Genomic DNA, 23,337 nt, shown 5'->3' with positions numbered 1-23,337 from the left:
AGAATCCCTAAAAGGTCCTATTTTCCTCTGCCACTCTCAATCCTCGCAGGTACTAATCTAATCATGTTATTATTATTATTATTTTTTTTGCAACCCCCGTTTGATTCCCAAAAAAATCCATCCCCCATTCGATTTCCGGGAAAATTCATCCTCGTCTGATTTCCGAGAAAATCCAAGCAAAAACCCTGCAACCCCCGTTTGATTCCCAAGAAAATCCATCCCCCATTCGATTTCCGGGAAAATTCACCCTCGTTTGATTTCCGAGAAAATCCAAGCAAAAACCCCAAGGAAAACCAAAAAAATGGATTTTCTTTTGCTCCCTGTGTTTTCTGGATCTGTTTTAGGGGTCTCTTTGCTATTATGCCATTGGAATTAAATTTCATTAACCTTGAATCAAAATTGAGAAACGGGAAAAATCAAGAAGAGGCGACGCGACTGTGCTGGAGAAGAGATGAAAACGGGAAGAAAAAAAAAACACGGAGAACAGATGGTTTTTTTTTGTTTAATTTTGTTCTGTAAACAGTAAAAAAACGGGGAAAACAACATTTTGTTGTTCTCTAAACAGTGTCATTTTGAGAACACGGGGAACAACAAAAACAAAAACGACTCTCTCAACCAAACGAGTTTTTGGTGTTTTTTGTTTTCAAGAATAGAAAACAGTGCTTGAAAACACTAAAAAACAGGCCCTTATTATCCCTTTTATGAAATCCACATAAAGTTGGTAGATATCAACTTTTATGTGAAATTATGTGAAAGACTTCTGATATCAAGGATAAGAGGCATGCACATGGATTTTTATCATAAAAATATTAATGATAGTTTTACTCTTTTTTCTAAAACTATGATTTAAATAAAATCAAATATTAAACTTGATCAATTGACCTCAAATTCTTTTACTGATTTTTCTAATATGTAGAGTATCAACCCCTAAATTTTTCTAACAAACTTCCATGACATTGACTATTTCAATTGAACAAGAAAAAAAATGCTACTCATACAAAATCTAATGCTACTCACATGCAAAATCTAAATATACTAGTTCAGTCAATTTGAAATATTATTTTCCTTTATATGATTGCTTTACTCCGTCATGACTTTCTCTCAAGTTTCTATGAGCCTTTTTGTAGTTAGATTATAAGTAAACCGATGTGCTGTATGAAATAAGTTAAAACGAACCCTGAAGATGGGAAAGATGGGAAAGTTTGAGAAGTCTTCAATTGAAGGGTCAAGTAATTGCATCAATCAAGTTTGTGTGATTAAAGTGAGTTACGTTCAAGTTCAAATAATAGTTATTAGACTTATTAAATATTGATATTGTGAATATGCATTTTTCACTTATGTTTCTACTCGATGATGAGACTCGTTTTTTTAGTAAAAAACTTATTATTATTTTTTTATATAAAAAATTGGAGTTGTCACTTTTTATTATTTTTTTATAAAAAAGAAAAGAAAATAAGAAATAAAACCTTAAAAATGATTCCTTATTTCGGAAAAGCATATCTTTGAAAACTGAGTCAAAGTTCGGGGGTTAGTTACTCTTTGTGAAGGTACCAAAAAGTAGCACCCTTAAACTCTAAAACAGGTCTCTACTAAATAAATTAGGGTAACTATGACAATTAATTTGTAAACTAGTGAATGCCAAATTAAGGAGGATGTAGAAAAGGTGATAAAGAATACAAAACATATAAAAAAGACACTCAAACAAGTCATGCATATCAAAGAAAATCAAACAAATGAAAAATAGGAGAAATGTACCTTAATCGCAAATAGAACACTATTCAACATAAGAGTTAGCTTAGTAAATAAATCATAGCAAAAGATCCACAGTACACACAACATGCATTCCATTTAAATCAAGAATAAAAAAAGTGATCAGCATAACAAAACATACATGTCTATAAAACTAAGTAAATGAGAAAAATGAAGCATACCTTGATAGCATATAAAGCGCTAGTATAAAACCATAGGATTAACTTAATATTAAAGCAATAAAATGATTTGGAATAACATGTCAAGAGAAGAATATGTATAAAAGAAAACTCATCTCAAAATACATAATATATCAACAATAAATTGTAAAAGTCAAAGCAACCTAAAGAAGCTAAACCATCAATAACAAACAAGTTTTCAATAAATAGGCAGATCGGGGGCATTTACAAGATAATTCTGAAATAAATACCTAGTAGTGCTAAAACATCGCAATAAAAATTGAGAAATATCATAAAAGAGTCTAGATCATGATATAAAAGTCCAAATAATTTAATTATGTACCAATTAATACTAGATTAAATCACAATAAAGCTATTACGCATAATTTTTAGCAATTGATTAGAATAGAGGAACTTGAAAAATAAATCCTAAAACAAATATTTAATCATGAAATTTTATCATAAAAAAATTCCACATCATCTTCAACAAGTCTAGAAGGCAATCCAATTAGCCAAATTAATTATGTCTCATTAAGTACCAGTTTTAATCACAACCGAATTAGTCTAGAATAGAGTAGATTTCCAAGGCATACAAGATTTAATTTATTTATATAACTCAAAGATGTCCTAAAATCCTAAAAACATTTACACAAATTATTTAATATGTCTAAATTGAAAGAAAAATAAACCCAAGAGATAATCACATAATAACATATTTAAAATTGAATTAACATTTATCAGCTCTAGAAAAGGTTTTGTGCAATAAGTATTTAAAAGAAAAATCATATCTCTCTTTTTTTAAAATAATTTCTTAATATTTTATGTGTTTAAAATCAAATCTAAGAAGTCTCAATTAAGAGGGAAATATTCAAAGAAATTAAAGAGGTCATTTAATAATTTATTTTTATAAAAACATTTTGGGTGTCTAGAATAGTGCTTAAATTGTATATACTAGAAGACTAAATTGAATCTATTATTTGGAGAAGTGTGTTAGGTTCAAACAAAATTTGTTTCACATATTTAAGGAGTCAATAACAATATGTAAGCATTGAAATTTTTTTAGAAGATCTCTAAGTGATTGGATTCTAATTGACGGTTTCTCATTTTTTAATGCATTCAACGACATAATACCACCCCTTAATGAGTCTCCATAGCTGGCTGCCAACATCCCCATGTTTTCTCATTTTTTAAAAATTGTTTTTGATAATATAACATCACCATTCTTAAATTCCCATAGCCGGCTACCACTATTCCCATATTCTCATTATTAAATTCAAACAGTAAGGCTACTCGAGACCATGAATTCTTATTGAAAAGTAATCATTCATGCAAGCTCCATAAATAGCCACTTTCCATCATTAAAAATTCATATTCTCATTGTTAAATTCAAGCACTAAGGCTACTTAAGACCATGAATTCTCATTGAAAAATAATCATTCCTGCAAACTCCATACATAGCCACTTTCCATCATTAAAAATTCAAAAACCAAGCATGTTTAAATAACCATGAATGCCATAAAAAGGACTACACCATCATTTTTTTTCTTATTACATGGACACTTATTTTCATTAACTTTCATCCACAAATCTCCATTAACAATATCAAATTCAGCCTTAAATTTCAGCCTTGTGACTCACATGTGTACATCCATAATTTAACTCATTCATGATCCATTAAATTTTAACCATGCCAACCTCCATAAGTAGCCACAATTCCACCAATATTTCAGCCATCAATACATACATATGCAGGTAGGAACATATCTCCATATGGCTGTCTATCCTTGCATCTATACATCTCAATTTTTGTTTTTAAATTCAATAATAATCTGAATCGACTAAACATTAGACCTCATGAAGAACAAAAATTAAATTCAATTTTAGCCACAAACAAATCTCTCTATGGCGGGCTATCTTGCATCATTGTGTCTTTTTGTTTTTTTAAATTAAACAATGTAATTCTATGACCCACCACCATCCATTTCATTCATAAAAAATAGGAATTTTTTTTTGAATAAAAAAATATTTTATTGTTTTAAAATTTTAATTAAGTCATAATATATTTTTAATATTCAATGGTTAGTCTTATTTGTTTTGCCAATAATATTTAATTATGATTACTTTTTATCTTTGAAAATTTTAAAATAAAATCTATATATTTTAAGGGTAAATAAATCATAACGTGCATAGGGATGATGCAATTGTCTAAATAATTGATATTTTGTTGAGTGTGGGAGACAAGTGGGTTGCTATTGCGGTTATTATCTTTCTCCCCTTGTAGTGCCACACTTTTTGGCCATAGGACTGGATGCAATTTGATAAAATAATAATAATAATAAAAAGTTACTTGATTATTTTTTTAACTTGTAAAAAATGTTTTAGTTTAAAGTTATATTTGGTTAACAAGATATGACATAACATAAGATAAGATAAGAAATGGATTCTAAGATAGGATAAGAAATGAGATCCTATATTAAATTAGACATGAAATAGGATGAATGAAAGCATAAATTGAACCTCTTACCATTAAACCTTAATAAATTAATAGTCTGGGACCAAGAAAAATATATTAATTAAGTGAACACTAAATATTAATCAATAAATTAATAATTTATTAACTTATCAATTAAATAATAAATTATTAATTTATCAATACATTTCTTGCTTTTACAAACTATTATATCTATTCTAATTAATGAAAATGTCGCACCAAAAGTATTTCTTTCTACGTTATGAAAAGTTAAAGATGAAATCCAAGTTGACATCAATTTGAAGAAGAAAAAAGCAACACTTTAACCTATATTTTACAGAGTTCTTCTAGATAAATCATTTGAATTAACTGCATATAAGAAAATCATTAATTTATGTACTAAATGAGTCCTATATATATATAGGTTTTTTTATAATGTATTCTCTTCTAAAGTTATTCAATTATTAATTTAGAGAACAAAAAAAATGATTAAATTCAATAAGTATTGAAAAAAAAAAAAGAAACTTGATGATAAAAGAACATAATATATTTTACTCATTTTTAATATGTACCATCAAAACTTTATAAGTAATGATAAAAGAAAAAGAAATATATGAGACCAACCCTCAATTAAGATAATAAAATTTCATAGTAGTGGTTTTTCCAATAGAAGAAGGAAAGGTATTCAAAGAGAATTAATCTTAATCAAAACCTTATACATCCAAATCAAGCCAATAATATAATATAGATAATTTTTTTACTCATTTTTAGTATGTATCATCAAAACCTTATAAACAATGATGAAAGAAAAATAAAGATATGAGGTCAACCCTTAATTGAGGTAATGAAATTCCATGGTAGTGACTTTTCCAACAGAATAAGGAAAAGTATGTAAAAAGAATTAATCTTAATCAAAGCCATATCCATCCCATCTTAATCAAGTCAAGAATATAATATAAATGTTTTTACTCATTTTTAAAATATACCCACCAAAACCTTATAAACAATGATAAAAGAAAAAGAAAGATATGAGGCCGACCCTCAATTGAGATAATAAAATTCCATGGTAGCAGCTTTTCTAATAGAATATATGGATTTTTTTTTTCCATAGTAGTAGCTTTTCCAATAAAATTCCATAGTAATAAAATCAATTTGCAAGTATATGGATTGTTTTTGCTCATTTTTAATTAATATTAAATTCACTAGACATGTATATTATACTCTCACATAACTTATTAAATATGGTAAAGAAAAATATTATCCATAAATTTGGGCAATCAGATTTCATGCTTGTCAGCTTTTCTAATAGAAAAAGAAAAAAAATAAAAAGAAAAGAAAAAATTCACAAGTTTAATGCAACATTTTTAATAATAGTTAGTACTATCACAAACTATATATCATGATCACAATGCTTTGATTTAAATATAAATGGGTTGAATAAATAAGAAAGATTTACATTAACCAATTTTCTCTTAGAAAGTATTTCATTCAAAACTGTTTTGATTATCAAAATATTTATTAATATAAGAAGATTTATATCAAACGTTTCAAATTATTTTAGTACATAAAATGCTTTTATTATTCTTATGCCCCAATTTTAATAATGGAATTATAAATTTTGGTATGAGATGTGATAGAACTATTTCTAAATATTTGAGTTAGAAGTAGTTTCTTTTTATTCTTTTGAATTATAGTTTACAACTTAGTAATTATCATAATGAATAACTTTAAATAATAAACCAAAAACTTATATGCAAGTTATATTTCAAAGAGCCATGGAGGCAATACATTTTCTTTTTGGTGGGGGTGGGCAATGACAAAAATAATATATTATGTTCATCATTTACAAATTGCAAAGTTGTTAATGATATTTATTATTATCAAAAAAAAAATTATATTCGGATTTTCATTTTTCTAAACTTTGTTAATTATTTAAAGAGATTTTTTCCCTAAATTTGAGGGAATACAAAAGAGGATTTAAATATAAAATAAACATACGGGCACATGAATAATTTGTTTTTATAAAAACATTTTGGGTTTCTAAAATAGTGTTTAAATTGTACATAGTAGAAGACTAAATTGAATCTATAATTTGGAGAAGTGTTTTAGGTTCAAACAAAATTTATTTCACACTTTTAAGAAGTCAATAACAATATCCAAGCATTGAATCTCTAAGTGATTGGATTCTAATTTACAAGTTCTCTCATTTTTTAATGCATTCAACGACATAATACCACACCTCAATGAATCTCCATAGCCGGATCCCCATGTTCTCCTATTTTAAAAAAAATGTTTTTAATAATATAACATGACCGTACTTAAATTCTTATAGCTGTCTTCCACTATTCCCATATTCTTATTATTAAGTTCAAGCACTAAGGCTTCTTAAGACCATGAATTCTTATTGAAAAATAATCAATTCATGTAATCTCTGTGCACATCCACTTTCCATCATTAAGAATTCAAGAACCAAGCATATTTAAATAACCATGAATGCCATATAAAAACTACACCATTATTTTATTTTATTTCATGACCACTTATTTGCATAAACTTTCATCCACAAATCTCCATTAACAATATAAAATTTAGTCTTGAATTTCAGCCTCATTACTCACATGTATACATCCACAATTTAACTCATTCATAATCCATTAAATTTTAAGCATGCCAACCTCCATTCATGTAGCCACAATTCAGCCACATTTCCATCAATATTGCAGCCATCAACATATACATATGCAGCCATGAACATATCTCCCTATGGCTGGCTATCCTTGCATCTTTACATCTCAATTTTTGTTTTTAAATTCAATAATAATCCGAATGAACTAAACATTAGACATCATGGAGAACAAAAATTAATTAAATTTCAGCCACAAACATATCTCTCTATGGCCGGCTATCTCTGCATCATCATGTCTTTTTGTTTTTTCAAAATTAAACAATGTAATTCTATGGCCGATCACCATTCATTTCATTCATAAAAAATAGGGAAAAAAAAAATTTGATTGCTAAAAAAATATTTTATTTGTTTTAAAATTTTAATTAAGTCATAATATATTATTAATATTTAGCAATTAGTCTTATTTGTTTTGCCAATAATATTTAATTACGATCACTTTTTCTCTTTGAAAATTTGAAAATTAAATCTATATATTTTAATGGTAGATAAATTGTAACGTGCATGGGGATGATGCAACTGTCTAAATAATTGACATTTTGTTGAGTATGGGAGACAAGTGGGTTGATAAATTGTTAATATTAATTTGTGCCTTAGAATGATTTCAACTCATCCACCATTGATGGCAATCTCTAAAGCAATCATTGTGTTTCCCTTGCTTTGCTTTCTATCCTCTACCATCTCAATTCTATGTTACCCATACCCCTTGGTTTGTAATGAAACTGAGAAACATGCCCTTCTAAGTTTCAAACATGCTCTCTTTGACCCTGCACACAGCCTCTCATCTTGGTCTGCTCAAGAAAACTGCTGTGGATGGAATGGAGTCCATTGCCATAACATCACTGGTAGAGTCGTTTACCTCAACCTCTTTAATTTTGGATTGGTTGGCAAGCTTAGTGCTTCTTTGCTCAAATTAGAATTTTTGAATTACTTGAACTTAGGGTGGAATGATTTTGGAGGTACTCCTATTCCAAGTTTCATAGGTTCCATACAGAGTTTAACATACCTCGACCTCTCATTTGCTTCATTTGGTGGATTAATCCCTCCTCAGCTTGGAAATCTTTCCAACCTTCTTCACCTTCGTCTAGGAGGTGCTGATTCCTCCTATGAGCCACGACTTTATGTTGAGAACCTTCGTTGGATTTCTCATCTTTCTTCTTTGAAACTCTTGTTTATGTCTGAGGTTGACCTTCACCAGGAAGGTCAATGGATTGAATCTACATCTATTCTATCTTCTCTTTCCATGTTGCTCTTGGAGGATTGTGAACTCGATAACATGAGTCCATCTCTTGAGTATGTTAATTTTACATCTCTCACAGTCCTTTCTCTTTATGGGAATCATTTTAGTCATGAGATACCCAATTGGCTATCTAATCTCACCACTAATCTTTTAAAACTCGATCTACGTGACAATTCTCTAAAGGGTCATATACCCATCACCATTCTAGAGTTACGTTACTTAAATATTTTATATTTGTCAAGAAATCAATTGACAGGGCAAATACCGGAGTATTTAGGGCAACTCAAACATCTCGAAGCTCTTTCACTTAGATATAATTCCTTTGATGGTCCAATTCCTTCATCTCTAGGGAACCTATCATCCTTAAGGAGTTTATATTTGTATGGAAATAGGTTAAATGGAACTCTTCCAAGCAGTCTGTGGCTTCTTTCAAATTTGGAGGATTTAGAGATAGGAAATAACTCCTTAGTAGACACAATATCAGAAGTGCATTTTAACGAACTCTCAAAATTGAAGTACTTAGATATGTCCTCAACATCTTTTACTTTCAAAGTCAACTCCAATTGGGTCCCCTCTTTTGAACTTGAAGAATTGTTGATGAGTTCCTGCCAGATGGGCCCCAAGTTTCCTACATGGCTACAAACTCAAACATCTCTTCGGAATCTGGACATTTCCAAGTCAGGAATTGTGGACATAGCTCCAACATGGTTCTGGAAGTGGGCTTCACATATAGAATGGATCTATCTCTCTGATAACCAGATATCCGGGGATTTATCTGGAGTTTGGCTTAACAATACTATCATCTATTTGAACTCTAATTGCTTCACCGGTCTGTTACCTGCAGTGTCTCCAAATGTTACTGTATTGAACATGGCCAACAATTCTTTTTCGGGACCAATTTCCCATTTCTTGTGCCAAAAGTTGAAGGGAAGAAGTAAATTGGAGGCGCTGGACTTGTCAAATAATGATTTATCTGGAGAGCTTCCTCTGTGTTGGAAGTCTTGGCAGTCTCTGACTCATGTAAACTTGGGAAACAACAACTTTTCGGGTAAAATTCCTGACTCCATAAGCTCTTTATTTTCACTCAAAGCATTGCACCTGCAGAATAATGGCTTATCTGGAAGCATACCCTCATCCTTGCGAGAGTGCACATCTTTGGGGCTCCTGGATTTAAGTGGTAATAAACTTTTGGGAAATGTACCAAATTGGATAGGAGAATTGTCAGCTTTAAAAGTTCTCTGTTTAAGATCTAACAAATTCATTGCCGAAATTCCTTCACAGATCTGCCAACTTTCTTCTCTTATAGTATTGGATGTTTCAGATAATGAGTTGTCTGGAATTATACCCAGGTGTTTGAATAATTTCAGTTTAATGGCCGCAATAGAGACTCCAGATGACCTGTTTACTGATTTAGATAATTCCAATTATGAATTGGAGGGTCTTGTGTTGATGACAGTTGGAAGAGAACTTGAGTACAAAGGGATTCTTAAATATGTTAGAATGGTAGACCTGTCAAGTAATAATTTTTCTGGATCAATCCCTACTGAATTATCACAACTTTTTGGACTACGATTCTTAAACGTGTCTAAAAATCATTTGATGGGAAGGATACCGGAGAAAATTGGAAGAATGACATCTTTACTATCTCTTGATCTCTCCACAAACCATCTTTCAGGTGAAATTCCTCAAAGTCTGGCCGATTTAACATTTCTTAATCGCTTGAACCTATCATGCAATCAATTTCGGGGAAGAATTCCTTTAAGCACACAGCTTCAGAGCTTTGATGCATTCAGCTACATTGGCAATGCCCAACTTTGCGGAGTCCCTCTTACAAAAAATTGCACAGAAGATGATGAATCTCAAGGTATGGACACCATTGATGAAAATGAAGAAGGTTCTGAAATGCGATGGTTCTACATTAGCATGGGACTTGGGTTCATTGTAGGCTTTTGGGGAGTCTGTGGTGCTCTTTTATTGAAGAAAAGTTGGAGGCATGCTTATTTCCAGTTTCTTTATGACATTAGAGACTGGGTATACGTGGCCGTAGCGATAAGGTTGAATTGGTTCCACGACAATTTGAGGAGGCTGTTGGTAAGTGAAACACATCATTGATCATCTTCCATCAATTTTTGATTCAGTTAATATTTTTAAGTTTGATCGGTTATTTTTAATATTTCAGTTTATACTTTCTTATTCATTTTATCTTATATATTTCGGTTTGATGTGAATTTTTATTAGGATATGAGAGCCACAATTTAATTAATTTATTTCAGCTTTTATTGAGAATTTGAATAATTGTTTCAAGATTTAGAACCAAAGCTTAACTATTGAAGGTCCTTAACAAAATAATTTTTGCAAGTCTACTTCATTGCCTAAAAATGATTTGAAAATACTTGTTTTCAATTTGCCAAAAAAAGTTTTTAGGTTTATTTTATTTTATTTTATTTATTTTTATCTTTATTGACATGAAATTTAATTGACAAGTTCATCATGATTAAACTATCATAGCCGTTAGAGAAGAGAAGAGAATTGATGGTGAATTTTAACGATATCAAAAACAATTTCAAATGGAGACCTTTCTAGGCTTTTGATTTGTCATTTGATTAGCATAATAATTTATTGAAATGATTATTATTTTTCTTTTTTTAGACCCAAAAAATAAATGAATAATAAACTAGACGTTCTCAATCTAGTTTCCTGAACATATAAGAAAACATGATTTTGCATATGGTTAAGGATAGATATTTTAAAATAAAGTAGCAAAAAATAGTAATGTGGGAAAAAATATATATATATATATGATGTTATATGGTTTAGTATAAATGATTCTCAAGATATGTAATGGCACAGGGAAATAGGGAAGATTAAAGAAGGGAAACTTCAACTGTTCGGATGATCTCGCTTTCAACTCAACTTGAAGCTCACGAAGGTCCCCCTTAATATAGTTTTCATAATACTTTGTTTTACTTGTATTAATTTCAACATATAAGAAAAAGTAGTTACTTTGTCTGGATTATATTTTTATATTTTTGCAGTTGGATGAGTCTTTATTGAATCACACTCCTAAGCAAATTTCACATATTATAATTTAATACTTCATTAACTTTTTTTTCATTTTTTTTTGCATATTTTAATGCTTATATTTTTTTTCTGTATAAAAAAACATTTGTTAGTATTAACTCCTGCGTTATTTTTGCATGGAGAGACTTTTAGGTAATGTGTGTCTCTTATTGTATACTAAAAATATTTGGTATTCACTCATCATTTACTTAAAAAATAATGAAAAAAGGAATATAAGATAACATAATATTAGATTAAATCACAATAAAACTATTACATATAATTTTAGCAATTGATCAGAATAGAGGAACTTGAAAAATAAATCCTAAAACAAATATTTAATCATGAAATTTTATATTAAAAAAATTTCACATCATCTTCAACAAGTCTGGAAGGCAATCTAATTAGCCAAATTGATTATGTCTCATTAAGTACCAGTTTTAATCACAACCGAATTAGTCTAGAATAGAGTAGATTTCCAAGGCATACAAGATTTAATTTATTTATATAACTCAAAGACGTCCTAAAATCCTAAAAAAATTTACACAAATGATTTAATATTTCTAAATTGCAAGCAAAATAAACCCAAGAGATAATCACATAATAACATATTTAAAATTGAATTAACATTTATCAGCTCTAGAAAAGGTCTTGTGCAATAAGTATTTAAAAGAAAAATCATATCTCTCATTTTTTAAATAATTTCTTAATATTTTATGTGTCTAAAATCAAATCCAAGAAGTCTCATTTAATAATTTATTTTTATAAAAACATTTTGGGCGTCTAGAATAGTGCTTAAATTATATCTACTAGAAGACTAAATTGAATCTATTATTTGGAGAAGTGTGTTAGGTTCAAACAAAATTTATTTCACAAATTTAAGGAGTCAATAACAATATCTAAGCATTAAAATATTTTTAAGGGATCTCTAAGTGATTGGATTCTAATTTCAATTTCTTATTTTTTTTTTTAATGTATTCAACAACATAATATCACCCCTCAATGAGTCTCCATATCTGGCTGCCAACATCCCCATGTTTTCTTATTTTTTAAAAATTATTTTTGATAATATAATATCACCATTCTTAAATTCCCATAGCCGGTTGCAACTATTATTCCCATATTCTCATTATTAAATTCAAGCACGAAGGCTACTTAAGACCATGGATTCTCATTGAAAAATAATCATTCATGCAAGCTCCATTCATAGCTACTTTCCATTATTAAGAATTCAAAAACCAAGCATGTTTAAATAACCATGATTGCCATAAAAAAAGACTACACCATCATTTTTTTCTTATTACATGACCACTTATTTGCATTAACTTTTATCCACAAATCTCCATTAACAATATCAAATTCAGCCTTTAATTTCAACCTTGTTACTCACATGTGTACATCCACAATTTAACTCATTCATGATCCATTAAATTTTAACCATGCAAACCTCCATATGCAGCCACAATTCAGCCACATTTCCACCAATATTTCAGCTATCAACACATACATATGCAGGCAGGAACATATCTCCATATGGCTGTCTATCCTGGCATCTATACATTACAATTTTTGTTTTTAAATTCAATAATAATCTGAATCGACTAAACATTAGACATCAGGAAGAACAAATATTAAATTAAATTTTAGCCACAAACATATCTTTTTATGGCCGACTATCTTTGCATCATCAAGTCTCTTTGTTTGTTTTTTTTTTTAAAATTAAACAATGTAATTCTATGACCCACCACCATTCATTTCATTCATAAAAAGTAGGAAATTTTTTTTTTTGAATAAAAGAATATTTATTGTTTTAAAATTTTAAGTCATAATATATTATTAATATTCAATGGTTAGTCTTATTTGTTTTGCCAATAATATTTAATTATGATTGCTTTTATCTTTGAAAATATTAAAATAAAATCTATATATTTTGAGGGTAAATAAATCGTAATGTGCATGGGATGATGTAATTGTCTAAATAATTGATATTTTGTTGAGTGTGGGAGATAAGGGGGTTCCTATTGCGGTTATTATCTTTCTCCCCTTGTAGTGCCACACTTTTTGGTCATAGGACTGGATGCAATTTGATAAAATAATAATAATAATAATAATAAAAAGTTACTTGATTGTTTTTTTTAACTTGTAAAGAATGTTTTAGTTTAAAGTTATATTTGATTAACAAGATATGACATAACATAAGATAAGACAAGAAATAGATCCTAAGATAGGATAAAAAATGAGATCCCATATTAAATTAGACATGAAATAGGATGAATGAAAGCATAAATTGAACCTCTTACCATTAAACCTTAATAAATTAATAGTCTGGGACCAAGAAAAATATATTAATTAAGTGAACACTAAATGTTAATCAATAAATTAATAATTTATTAACTTATCAATTAAATAATAAATTATTAATCTATCAAGATATTTCTTGCTTTTCCAAACTATTATATCTATTCTAATTAATGAAAATGTCGCACCAAAAGTATTTCTTTCTACATTATGAAAAGTTAAAGATGAAATCCAAGTTGACATCAATTTGAAGAAGAAAAAAACAACACTTTAACATATATTTTACAAGTTCTTCTAGATAAATCATTTGAATTAATTGCATATTAGAAAATCATTAATTTATGTACTAAATGAGTCATATATATAGGTTTTTTTTATAATGTATTCTCTTCTAAAGTTATTGAATTATTAATTTAGAGAACAAAAAAATGATTAAATTCAATAAGTATTGAAAAAAAAAATTGATGATAAAAGAATATAATATATTTTACTCATTATTAATATGTACCATCAAAACTTTATAAATAATGATAAAAGAAAAAGAAAGATATGAGACCAGCCCTCAATTGAGATAATAAAATTTCATAGTAGTGGTTTTTCCAATAGAACAAGGAAAGGTATTCAAAGAGAATTAATCTTAATCAAAACCTTATACATCCAAATCAAGCCAATAATATAATATAGATAATTTTTTTACTCATTTTTAGTATGTATCATCAAAACCTTATAAACAATGATGAAAGAAAAATAAAGATATGAGGTCAACCTTCAATTGAGGTAATGAAATTTCATGGTAGTGGCTTTTCCAACAGAATAAGGAAAAGTATATAAAAAGAATTAATCTTAATCAAAGCCTTATCCATCCCATCTTAATCAAGCCAAGAATATAATATAAATATTTTTACTCATTTTTAATATGTACCCATCAAAACCTTATAAACAATGACAAAAGAAAAAGAAAGATATGAGGCCGACCTTGAATCAAGATAATAAAATTCCATGGTAGTAGCTTTTCCAATAAAATTCCATAGTAATAAAATCAATTTGCAAGTATATGGATTGTTTTGCTCATTTTTAATTAATATTAAATTCACTATACATGTATATTATACTCTTACATAACTTATTAAATATGGTAAAGAAAAATATTATCCATAAATTTGGGCAATCATAATATTTCATGCTTGTCAGCTTTTCTAATAGAAAAAGAAAAAAAAAATAATAAGAGAAGAAAAAAGTCACAAGTTTAATGCAACATTTTTAATAATAGCTAATACCATCACAAACTATTTATCATGATCACAATGCTTTGATTTAAATATAAATGGGTTGAATAAATAAGAAAGATTTACATTAACCAATTTTCTCTTAGAAAGTATTTCATTCAAAACTGTTTTGATTATCAAAATATTTATTCATATAAGAAGATTTATATCAAACGTTTCAAATTATTTTAGTACATAAAATGCTTTTATTATTCTTATGCCTCAATTTTAATAATGGAATTATAAATTTTGGTGTGAGATGTGATAAAACTATTTCTAAATATTTGAGTTAGAAGTAGTTTCTTTTTATTCTTTTGAATTATAGTTTATAACCTAGTAATTATCAGAATGAATAACTTTAAATAATAAACCAACAACTTATATGCAAGTTATATTTCAAAGAGCCATGGAGGCAATACATTTTCTTTTTGGTGGGAGTGGGCAATGACAAAAACAATATATTATATTCATCATTTACAAATTGCAAAGTTGTTAATGATATTTATTATCATTAAAAAAAAAATTAAATTCGGATTTTCATTTTTCTAAACTTTGTTAATTATTAAAGGAGATTTTTTCCCCAAATTTGAGGGAATACAAAAGAGGATTTAAATATAAAATAAACATACGTGCACATGAATAATTTGTTTTTATAAAAACATTTTGGGTTTCTAAAATAGCGTTTAAATTGTACATGGTAGAAGACTAAATTGAATCTATAATTTGGAGAAGTGTTTTAGGTTCAAACAAAATTTATTTCACACTTTTAAGAAGTCAATAACAATATCCAAGCATTGAATCTCTAAGTGATTGGATTCTAATTTACAAGTTCTTTCATTTTTTAATGCATTCAACGACATAATACCACACCTCAATGAGTCTCCATAGCCGGCTGCCACCATCCCCATGTTCTCCCATTTAAAAAAAAAAAAAAAATTTTAATAATATAACATGACCTTCTTAAATTCTTATAGTTGTCTTCCACTATTCCCATATTCTTATTATTAAGTTCAAGCACTAAGGCTTCTTAAGACCATGAATTCTTATTGAAAAATAATCAATTCATGTAATCTCCGTGCACATCCACTTTTCATCATTAAGAATTCAAAAACCAAACATATTTAAATAACCATGAATGCCATATAAAAACTACACCATTATTTTATTTTATTACATGACCACTTATTTGCATAAACTTTCATCCACAAATCTCCATTAACAATATAAAATTTAGTCTTGAATTTCAGCCTCATTACTCACATGAATACATCCACAATTTAACTCATTCATAATCCATTAAATTTTAAGCATGCCAACCTCCATTCATGTAGCCACAATTCAGCCACATTTCCATCAATATTGCAGCCATCAACATATACATATGCAGCCATGAACATATCTCCCTATGGCTGGCTATCCTTGCATCTTTACATCTCAATTTTTGTTTTTAAATTCAATAATAATCCGAATGAACTAAACATTAGACATCATGGAGAACAAAAATTAATTAAATTTCAGCCACAAACATATCTCTCTATGGCCGGCTATCTCTGCATCATCATGTCTTTTTGTTTTTTCAAAATTAAACAATGTAATTCTATGGCCGATCACCATTCATTTCATTCATAAAAAATAGGGAAAAAAAAAATTTGATTGCTAAAAAAATATTTTATTTGTTTTAAAATTTTAATTAAGTCATAATATATTATTAATATTTAGCAATTAGTCTTATTTGTTTTGCCAATAATAGTTAATTACGATCACTTTTTCTCTTTGAAAATTTGAAAATTAAATCTATATATTTTAATGGTAGATAAATTGTAACGTGCATGGGGATGATGCAATTGTCTAAATAATTGACATTTTGTTGAGTATGGGAGACAAGTGGGTTGATAAATTGTTAATATTAATTTGTGCCTTAGAATGATTTCAACTCATCCACCATTGATGGCAATCTCTAAAGCAATCATTGTGTTTCCCTTGCTTTGCTTTCTATCCTCTACCATCTCAATTCTATGTTACCCATACCCCTTGGTTTGTAATGAAACTGAGAAACATGCCCTTCTAAGTTTCAAACATGCTCTCTTTGACCCTGCACACAACATCTCATCTTGGTCTGCTCAAGAAAATTGCTGTGGATGGAATGGAGTCCATTGCCATAACATCACTGGTAGAGTCGTTTACCTCAACTTCTTTAATTTTGGATTGGTTGGCAAGCTTAGTGCTTCTTTGCTCAAATTAGAATTTTTGAATTACTTGAACTTAGGGTGGAATGATTTTGGAGGTACTCCTATTCCAAGTTTCATAGGTTTCATACAGAGTTTAACATACCTCGACCTCTCATTTGCTTCATTTGGTGGATTAATCCCTCCTCAGCTTGGAAATCTTTCCAACCTTCTTCACCTTCGTCTAGGAGGTGCTGATTCCTCCTATGAGCCACGACTTTATGTTGAGAACCTTCGTTGGATTTCTCATCTTTCTTCTTTGAAACTCTTGTTTATGTCTGAGGTTGACCTTCACCAGGAAGGTCAATGGATTGAATCTACATCTATTCTATCTTCTCTTTCCATGTTGCTCTTGGAGGATTGTGAACTCGATAACATGAGTCCATCTCTTGAGTATGTTAATTTTACATCTCTCACAGTCCTTTCTCTTTATGGGAATCATTTTAGTCATGAGATACCCAATTGGCTATCTAATCTTACCACTAGTCTTTTAAAACTCGATCTACGTGACAATTCTCTAAAGGGTCATATACCCATCACCATTCTAGAGTTACGTTACTTAAATATTTTATATTTGTCAAGAAATCAATTGACAGGGCAAATACCGGAGTATTTAGGGCAACTCAAACATCTCGAAGCTCTTTCACTTAGATATAATTCCTTTGATGGTCCAATTCCTTCATCTCTAGGGAACCTATCATCCTTAAGGAGTTTATATTTATATGGAAATAGGTTAAATGGAACTCTTCCAAGCAGTCTGTGGCTTCTTTCAAATTTGGAGGATTTAGAGATAGGAAATAACTCCTTAGTAGACACAATATCAGAAGTGCATTTTAACGAACTCTCAAAATTGAAGTACTTAGATATGTCCTCAACATCTTTTACTTTCAAAGTCAACTCCAATTGGGTCCCCTCTTTTGAACTTGAAGAATTGTTGATGAGTTCCTGCCAGATGGGCCCCAAGTTTCCTACATGGCTACAAACTCAAACATCTCTTCGGAATCTGGACATTTCCAAGTCAGGAATTGTGGACATAGCTCCAACATGGTTCTGGAAGTGGGCTTCACATATAGAATGGATCTATCTCTCTGATAACCAGATATCCGGGGATTTATCTGGAGTTTGGCTTAACAATACTATCATCTATTTGAACTCTAATTGCTTCACCGGTCTGTTACCTGCAGTGTCTCCAAATGTTACTGTATTGAACATGGCCAACAATTCTTTTTCGGGACCAATTTCCCATTTCTTGTGCCAAAAGTTGAAGGGAAGAAGTAAATTGGAGGCGCTGGACTTGTCAAATAATGATTTATCTGGAGAGCTTCCTCTGTGTTGGAAGTCTTGGCAGTCTCTGACCCATGTAAACTTGGGAAACAACAACTTTTCGGGTAAAATTCCTGACTCCATAAGCTCTTTATTTTCACTCAAAGCATTGCACCTGCAGAATAATGGCTTATCTGGAAGCATACCCTCATCCTTGCGAGGGTGCACATCTTTGGGGCTCCTGGATTTAAGTGGTAATAAACTTTTGGGAAATGTACCAAATTGGATAGGAGAATTGTCAGCTTTAAAAGTTCTCTGTTTAAGATCTAACAAATTCATTGCCGAAATTCCTTCACAGATCTGCCAACTTTCTTCTCTTATAGTATTGGATGTTTCAGATAATGAGTTGTCTGGAATTATACCCAGGTGTTTGAATAATTTCAGTTTAATGGCCGCAATAGAGACTCCAGATGACCTGTTTACTGATTTAGATCATTCCAATTATGAATTGGAGGGTCTTGTGTTGACGACAGTTGGAAGAGAACTTGAGTACAAAGGGATTCTTAAATATGTTAGAATGGTAGACCTGTCAAGTAATAATTTTTCTGGATCAATCCCTACTGAATTATCACAACTTTTTGGACTACGATTCTTAAACGTGTCTAAAAATCATTTGATGGGAAGGATACCGAAGAAAATTGGAAGAATGACATCTTTACTATCTCTTGATCTCTCCACAAACCATCTTTCAGGTGAAATTCCTCAAAGTCTAGCCGATTTAACATTTCTTAATCGCTTGAACCTATCATGCAATCAATTTTGGGGAAGAATTCCTTTAAGCACACAGCTACAGAGCTTTGATGCATTCAGCTACATTGGCAATGCCCAACTTTGCGGAGTCCCTCTTACAAAAAACTGCACAGAAGATGATGAATCTCAAGGTATGGACACCATTGATGAAAATGAAGAAGGTTCTGAAATGCGATGGTTCTACATTAGCATGGGACTTGGGTTCATTGTAGGCTTTTGGGGAGTCTGTGGTGCTCTTTTATTCAAGAAAAGTTGGAGGCATGCTTATTTCCAGTTTCTTTATGACATTAGAGACTGGGTATACGTGGCCGTAGCGATAAGGTTGAATTGGTTCCGCGACAATTTGAGGAGGCTGTTGGTAAGTGAAACATATCATTGATCGGTTATTTTTAATATTTCAGTTTATACTTTCTTATTCATTTTATCTTATATATTTCGGTTTGATGTGAATTTTTATTAGGATATGAGAGCCACAATTTAATTAATTTATTTCAGCTTTTATTGAGAATTTGAATAATTGTTTCAAGATTTAGAACCAAAGCTTAACTATTGAAGGTCCTTAACAAAATAATTTTTGCAAGTCTACTTAATTGCCTAAAAATTATTTGAAAATACTTGTTTTCAATTTGCCAAAAAAGTTTTTAGGTTTATTTTATTTTATTTTATTTATTTTTATCTCTATTGACATGGAATTTAATTGACAAGTTCATCATGATTAAACTATCATAGTCATTAGAGAAGAGAAGAGAATTGATGGTGAATTTTAACGATATAAAAATAATTTCAAATGGAGACCTTTCTAGGCTTTTGATTTGTCATTTGATTAGCATAATAATTTATTGAAATGATTATTATTTTTCTTTTTTTAGACCCAAAAAATAAATGAATAATAAACTAGACATTCTCAATCTAGTTTCCTTAATATATAAGAAAACATGATTTTGCATATGGTTAAGGATAGATATTTTAAAATAAAGTAGCAAAAAGTAGTAATGTGGGAAAAAAATATATATACATGATGTTATATGGTTTAGTATAAATGATTCTCAAGATATGTAATGGCACAGGGAAATCGAGAAGATTAAAGAAGGGAAACATCAACCGTTTGGATGATCTCGCTTTCAACTCAACTTGAAGCTCATGAAGGTCCCCTTAATATAGTTTTCATATTACTTTGTTTTACTTGTTGTATTAATTTCAACATATAAGAAAAAGTAGTTACTTTGTTTGGATTATATTTTTATATTTTTGCAGTTGGATGAGTGTTTATTGAATCACACTCCTAAGCAAATTTCACATATTATAATTTAATACTTCATTAACTCTTTTTTCTCTTTTTTTTTTTTTTTTTTTGCATATTTTAATGCTTATATTTTTTTTCTTTATAAAAAAACATTTGTTAGTATTAACTCCTATGTTATTTTTACAAGGAGAGACTTTTAGGTAATGTGTGTCTCTTATTGTAGACTAAAAATATTTGGTATTCACTCATCATTTACTTAAAAAATATTGAAAAAAAGGAATATAAGATAACATAATATTAGATTAAATCACAATAAAACTATTACACATAATTTTTAGCAATTGATCATAATAGAGAAACTTGAAAAATAAATCCTAAAACAAATATTTAATCATGAAATTTTAGAATAAAAAATTCCACATCATCTTCAACAAGTCTAGAAGGCAATCCAATTAGCCAAATTAATTAATCATGTCTCATTAAGTACCGATTTTAATCACAACCGAATTAGTTTAGAATAGAGTAGATTTCCAAGGCGTACAAGATTTAATTTATTTATATAACTCTAAGATGTTCTAAAATCCTAAAAACATTTACACAAATTATTTAATATGTCCAAATTGCAAGCTAAATAAACCCAAGAGATAATCACATAATAACATATTTAAAATTGAATTAACATTTATTAGCTCAAGAAAAGGTCTTGTGCAATAAGTATTTAAAAGAAAAATCACATCTCTCATTTTTTAAATAATTTCATAATATTTTATGTGTCTAAAATCAAATCCAAGAAGTCTCATTTCATAATTTATTTTTATAAAAACATTTTGAGTGTCTAGAATAGTGCTTAAATTATATCTACTAGAAGACTAAATTGAATCTATTATTTGGAGAAGTGTGTTAGGTTCAAACACACTTCAAATAAAAACATTTTGGGTGTTTAGAATAGCCACAATTTAATGTATTAGTTTAAGCTTTTATTGAGAATTTGAATAATTGTTTTAAGATTTAGAACCAAAGCTTAATCATTGAAGGTCCTTAACAAAATAATTTTTACAAGTCTACTTAATTGCCTAAAAATGATTTGAGAATACTTGTTTTCAATTTGCCCAAAAAAAAGATTTTAGGTTCATTTTATTTATTTTATCTCTATTGACATGGAATTTAATTGACAAGTTCATTATGACTAAGCTGTCATAGATGTTAGAGAAGATAAGAGAATTGATGGTGAATTTTAACTATATCAAAAACAATTTCAAATGGAGACCTTTCTAGGCTTTTGATTTGTCATTTGATTAGCATAATAATTTATTGAAATAATTATTATTCTTCTTTTTTTAGACCCAAAAAAAATAAATGAATAATAAACTAGACGTTCTCAATCTAGTTTCCTTAACATATAAGAAAGCACGATTTTGCACATGGTTAAGGATAAGATATTTTAAAATAAAGTAGCAAAAAGTAGTAATGTGGGAAAAAATATATATATATACATGATGTTATATGGTTTAGTATAAATGATGCTCAAGATATGTAATGACACAGGTAAAGCAGGAAGATTGAAGAAGGGAAACATCAACCATTTGGGTGATCTCACTTTCAACTTGAAGCTCATGAAGGCCCCTCTTAATATAGTTTTCATAATACTTTGTTTGAATTATATTTTTATATTTGTGCAGTTGGATGAGTCTTTATTGAATCATACTTGTGGGAAAATTTCATATATTATGATTTATACTTCATTAACTCTTTTTCATTTTCATTTTTTGCATATTTAAATGCTTATATTTTTTTTTCTTTATAAAAAACACTTGTTAGTATTAACTCCTATGTTATTTTTGCATGGACACCTTTAGGTAATGTGCGTCTCTTATTTATACTAAAAATTATCTAAATAATTTTTCATTTTATTGGCCCTTGAATTTTATGCACCACAAAATCTTTACTAAGAACCCATCAATACTATGTTGTACATTTCTCAAGCACAATACAAGTTTTAAATTTTTATACTTGTCATCAACTTAACTGTCAAAGAAAATACAAGTATTTAAAACTCAAACATCTCGAACGTATGTCACTTGTAGCAATTCCTTTGATGGTCCAATTCCTTTATCTCTAGGAAGCTTAAGACTTACTTCACATGATTTTGAAAATTGTTTTTAAAACTATTTTTAAGAGGAAAAGTGAATAAAAAAAAATAGTTTTTTTGGGTATTTTTTTAAATAAGGGTGGTTGATAAATTGTTTTTAAGAATATTTTTTTAAAGAAAACAAAAATAAAAAACTCAATCATTTAGATAAATAAAATTTAAATTAAATAAATTTAAATATAAATATTTATTGGTAAAATATGAATAATAATAATAAATTAAAATAATAAATTATATTTTAATTAAAAATGATACTATTTTAGCCTATATTATAACATGTGCATATTAACATCTTTATAAAAATATGATTGATTAAAAAAAAAATTATAATAATTTAAAACAGAAAATGATTAATTTTAATTTTTAATATATTAAGTTTTTCATTATATAATTTTTAATACTCAATTATAGTTACAGTATTTTGAATTAGTTATTCGATGTTTAATTAACTGATCAATTTTATAATTCATGAAAAAAAATTACATAATTAAGTTTTGTTTAATTCAATATCACTTGATTTTGAATCTATTTATCTAGTAAGATACAAAAAAAATTATAGTTTTTCTACAGAGGAGGAATAGTTCAATCATGACTCACTCTAAACCTACTATTTTGTGGTACTAATTGGATCTATTTTTTAATCCAATTTATTTTTAGAAATTACTAAACTTATTATTTTAAAACCTATGTTCATAGCAAGACT

At 28.8% G+C, this 23,337-nt stretch overlaps 1 protein-coding gene across 1 annotated transcript in view; it reads left to right on the top strand.

The window, feature by feature from the left end:
• Positions 1-8,933: 8,933 nt before the first annotated feature.
• Positions 8,934-23,337, top strand: part of LOC100261731 (receptor-like protein EIX2) — a 33,286-nt gene continuing 18,882 nt past the window's right edge. Inside the window, exons 1-2 of the mRNA XM_059743410.1 lie at positions 8,934-10,412; positions 18,122-19,600. Coding sequence (XP_059599393.1) covers positions 8,934-10,412; positions 18,122-19,600 — 2,958 coding nt within the window. The remainder of the gene's footprint in view (positions 10,413-18,121; positions 19,601-23,337) is intronic.

The sequence above is a fragment of the Vitis vinifera genome, chromosome 16, assembly GCF_030704535.1.
Source record: "Vitis vinifera cultivar Pinot Noir 40024 chromosome 16, ASM3070453v1".
Taxonomy (NCBI): Eukaryota; Viridiplantae; Streptophyta; class Magnoliopsida; order Vitales; family Vitaceae; genus Vitis; species Vitis vinifera.
The sequence above is the reverse complement of the archived record's forward strand: the minus strand, read 5'-3'. Positions and strand labels throughout refer to the sequence as shown.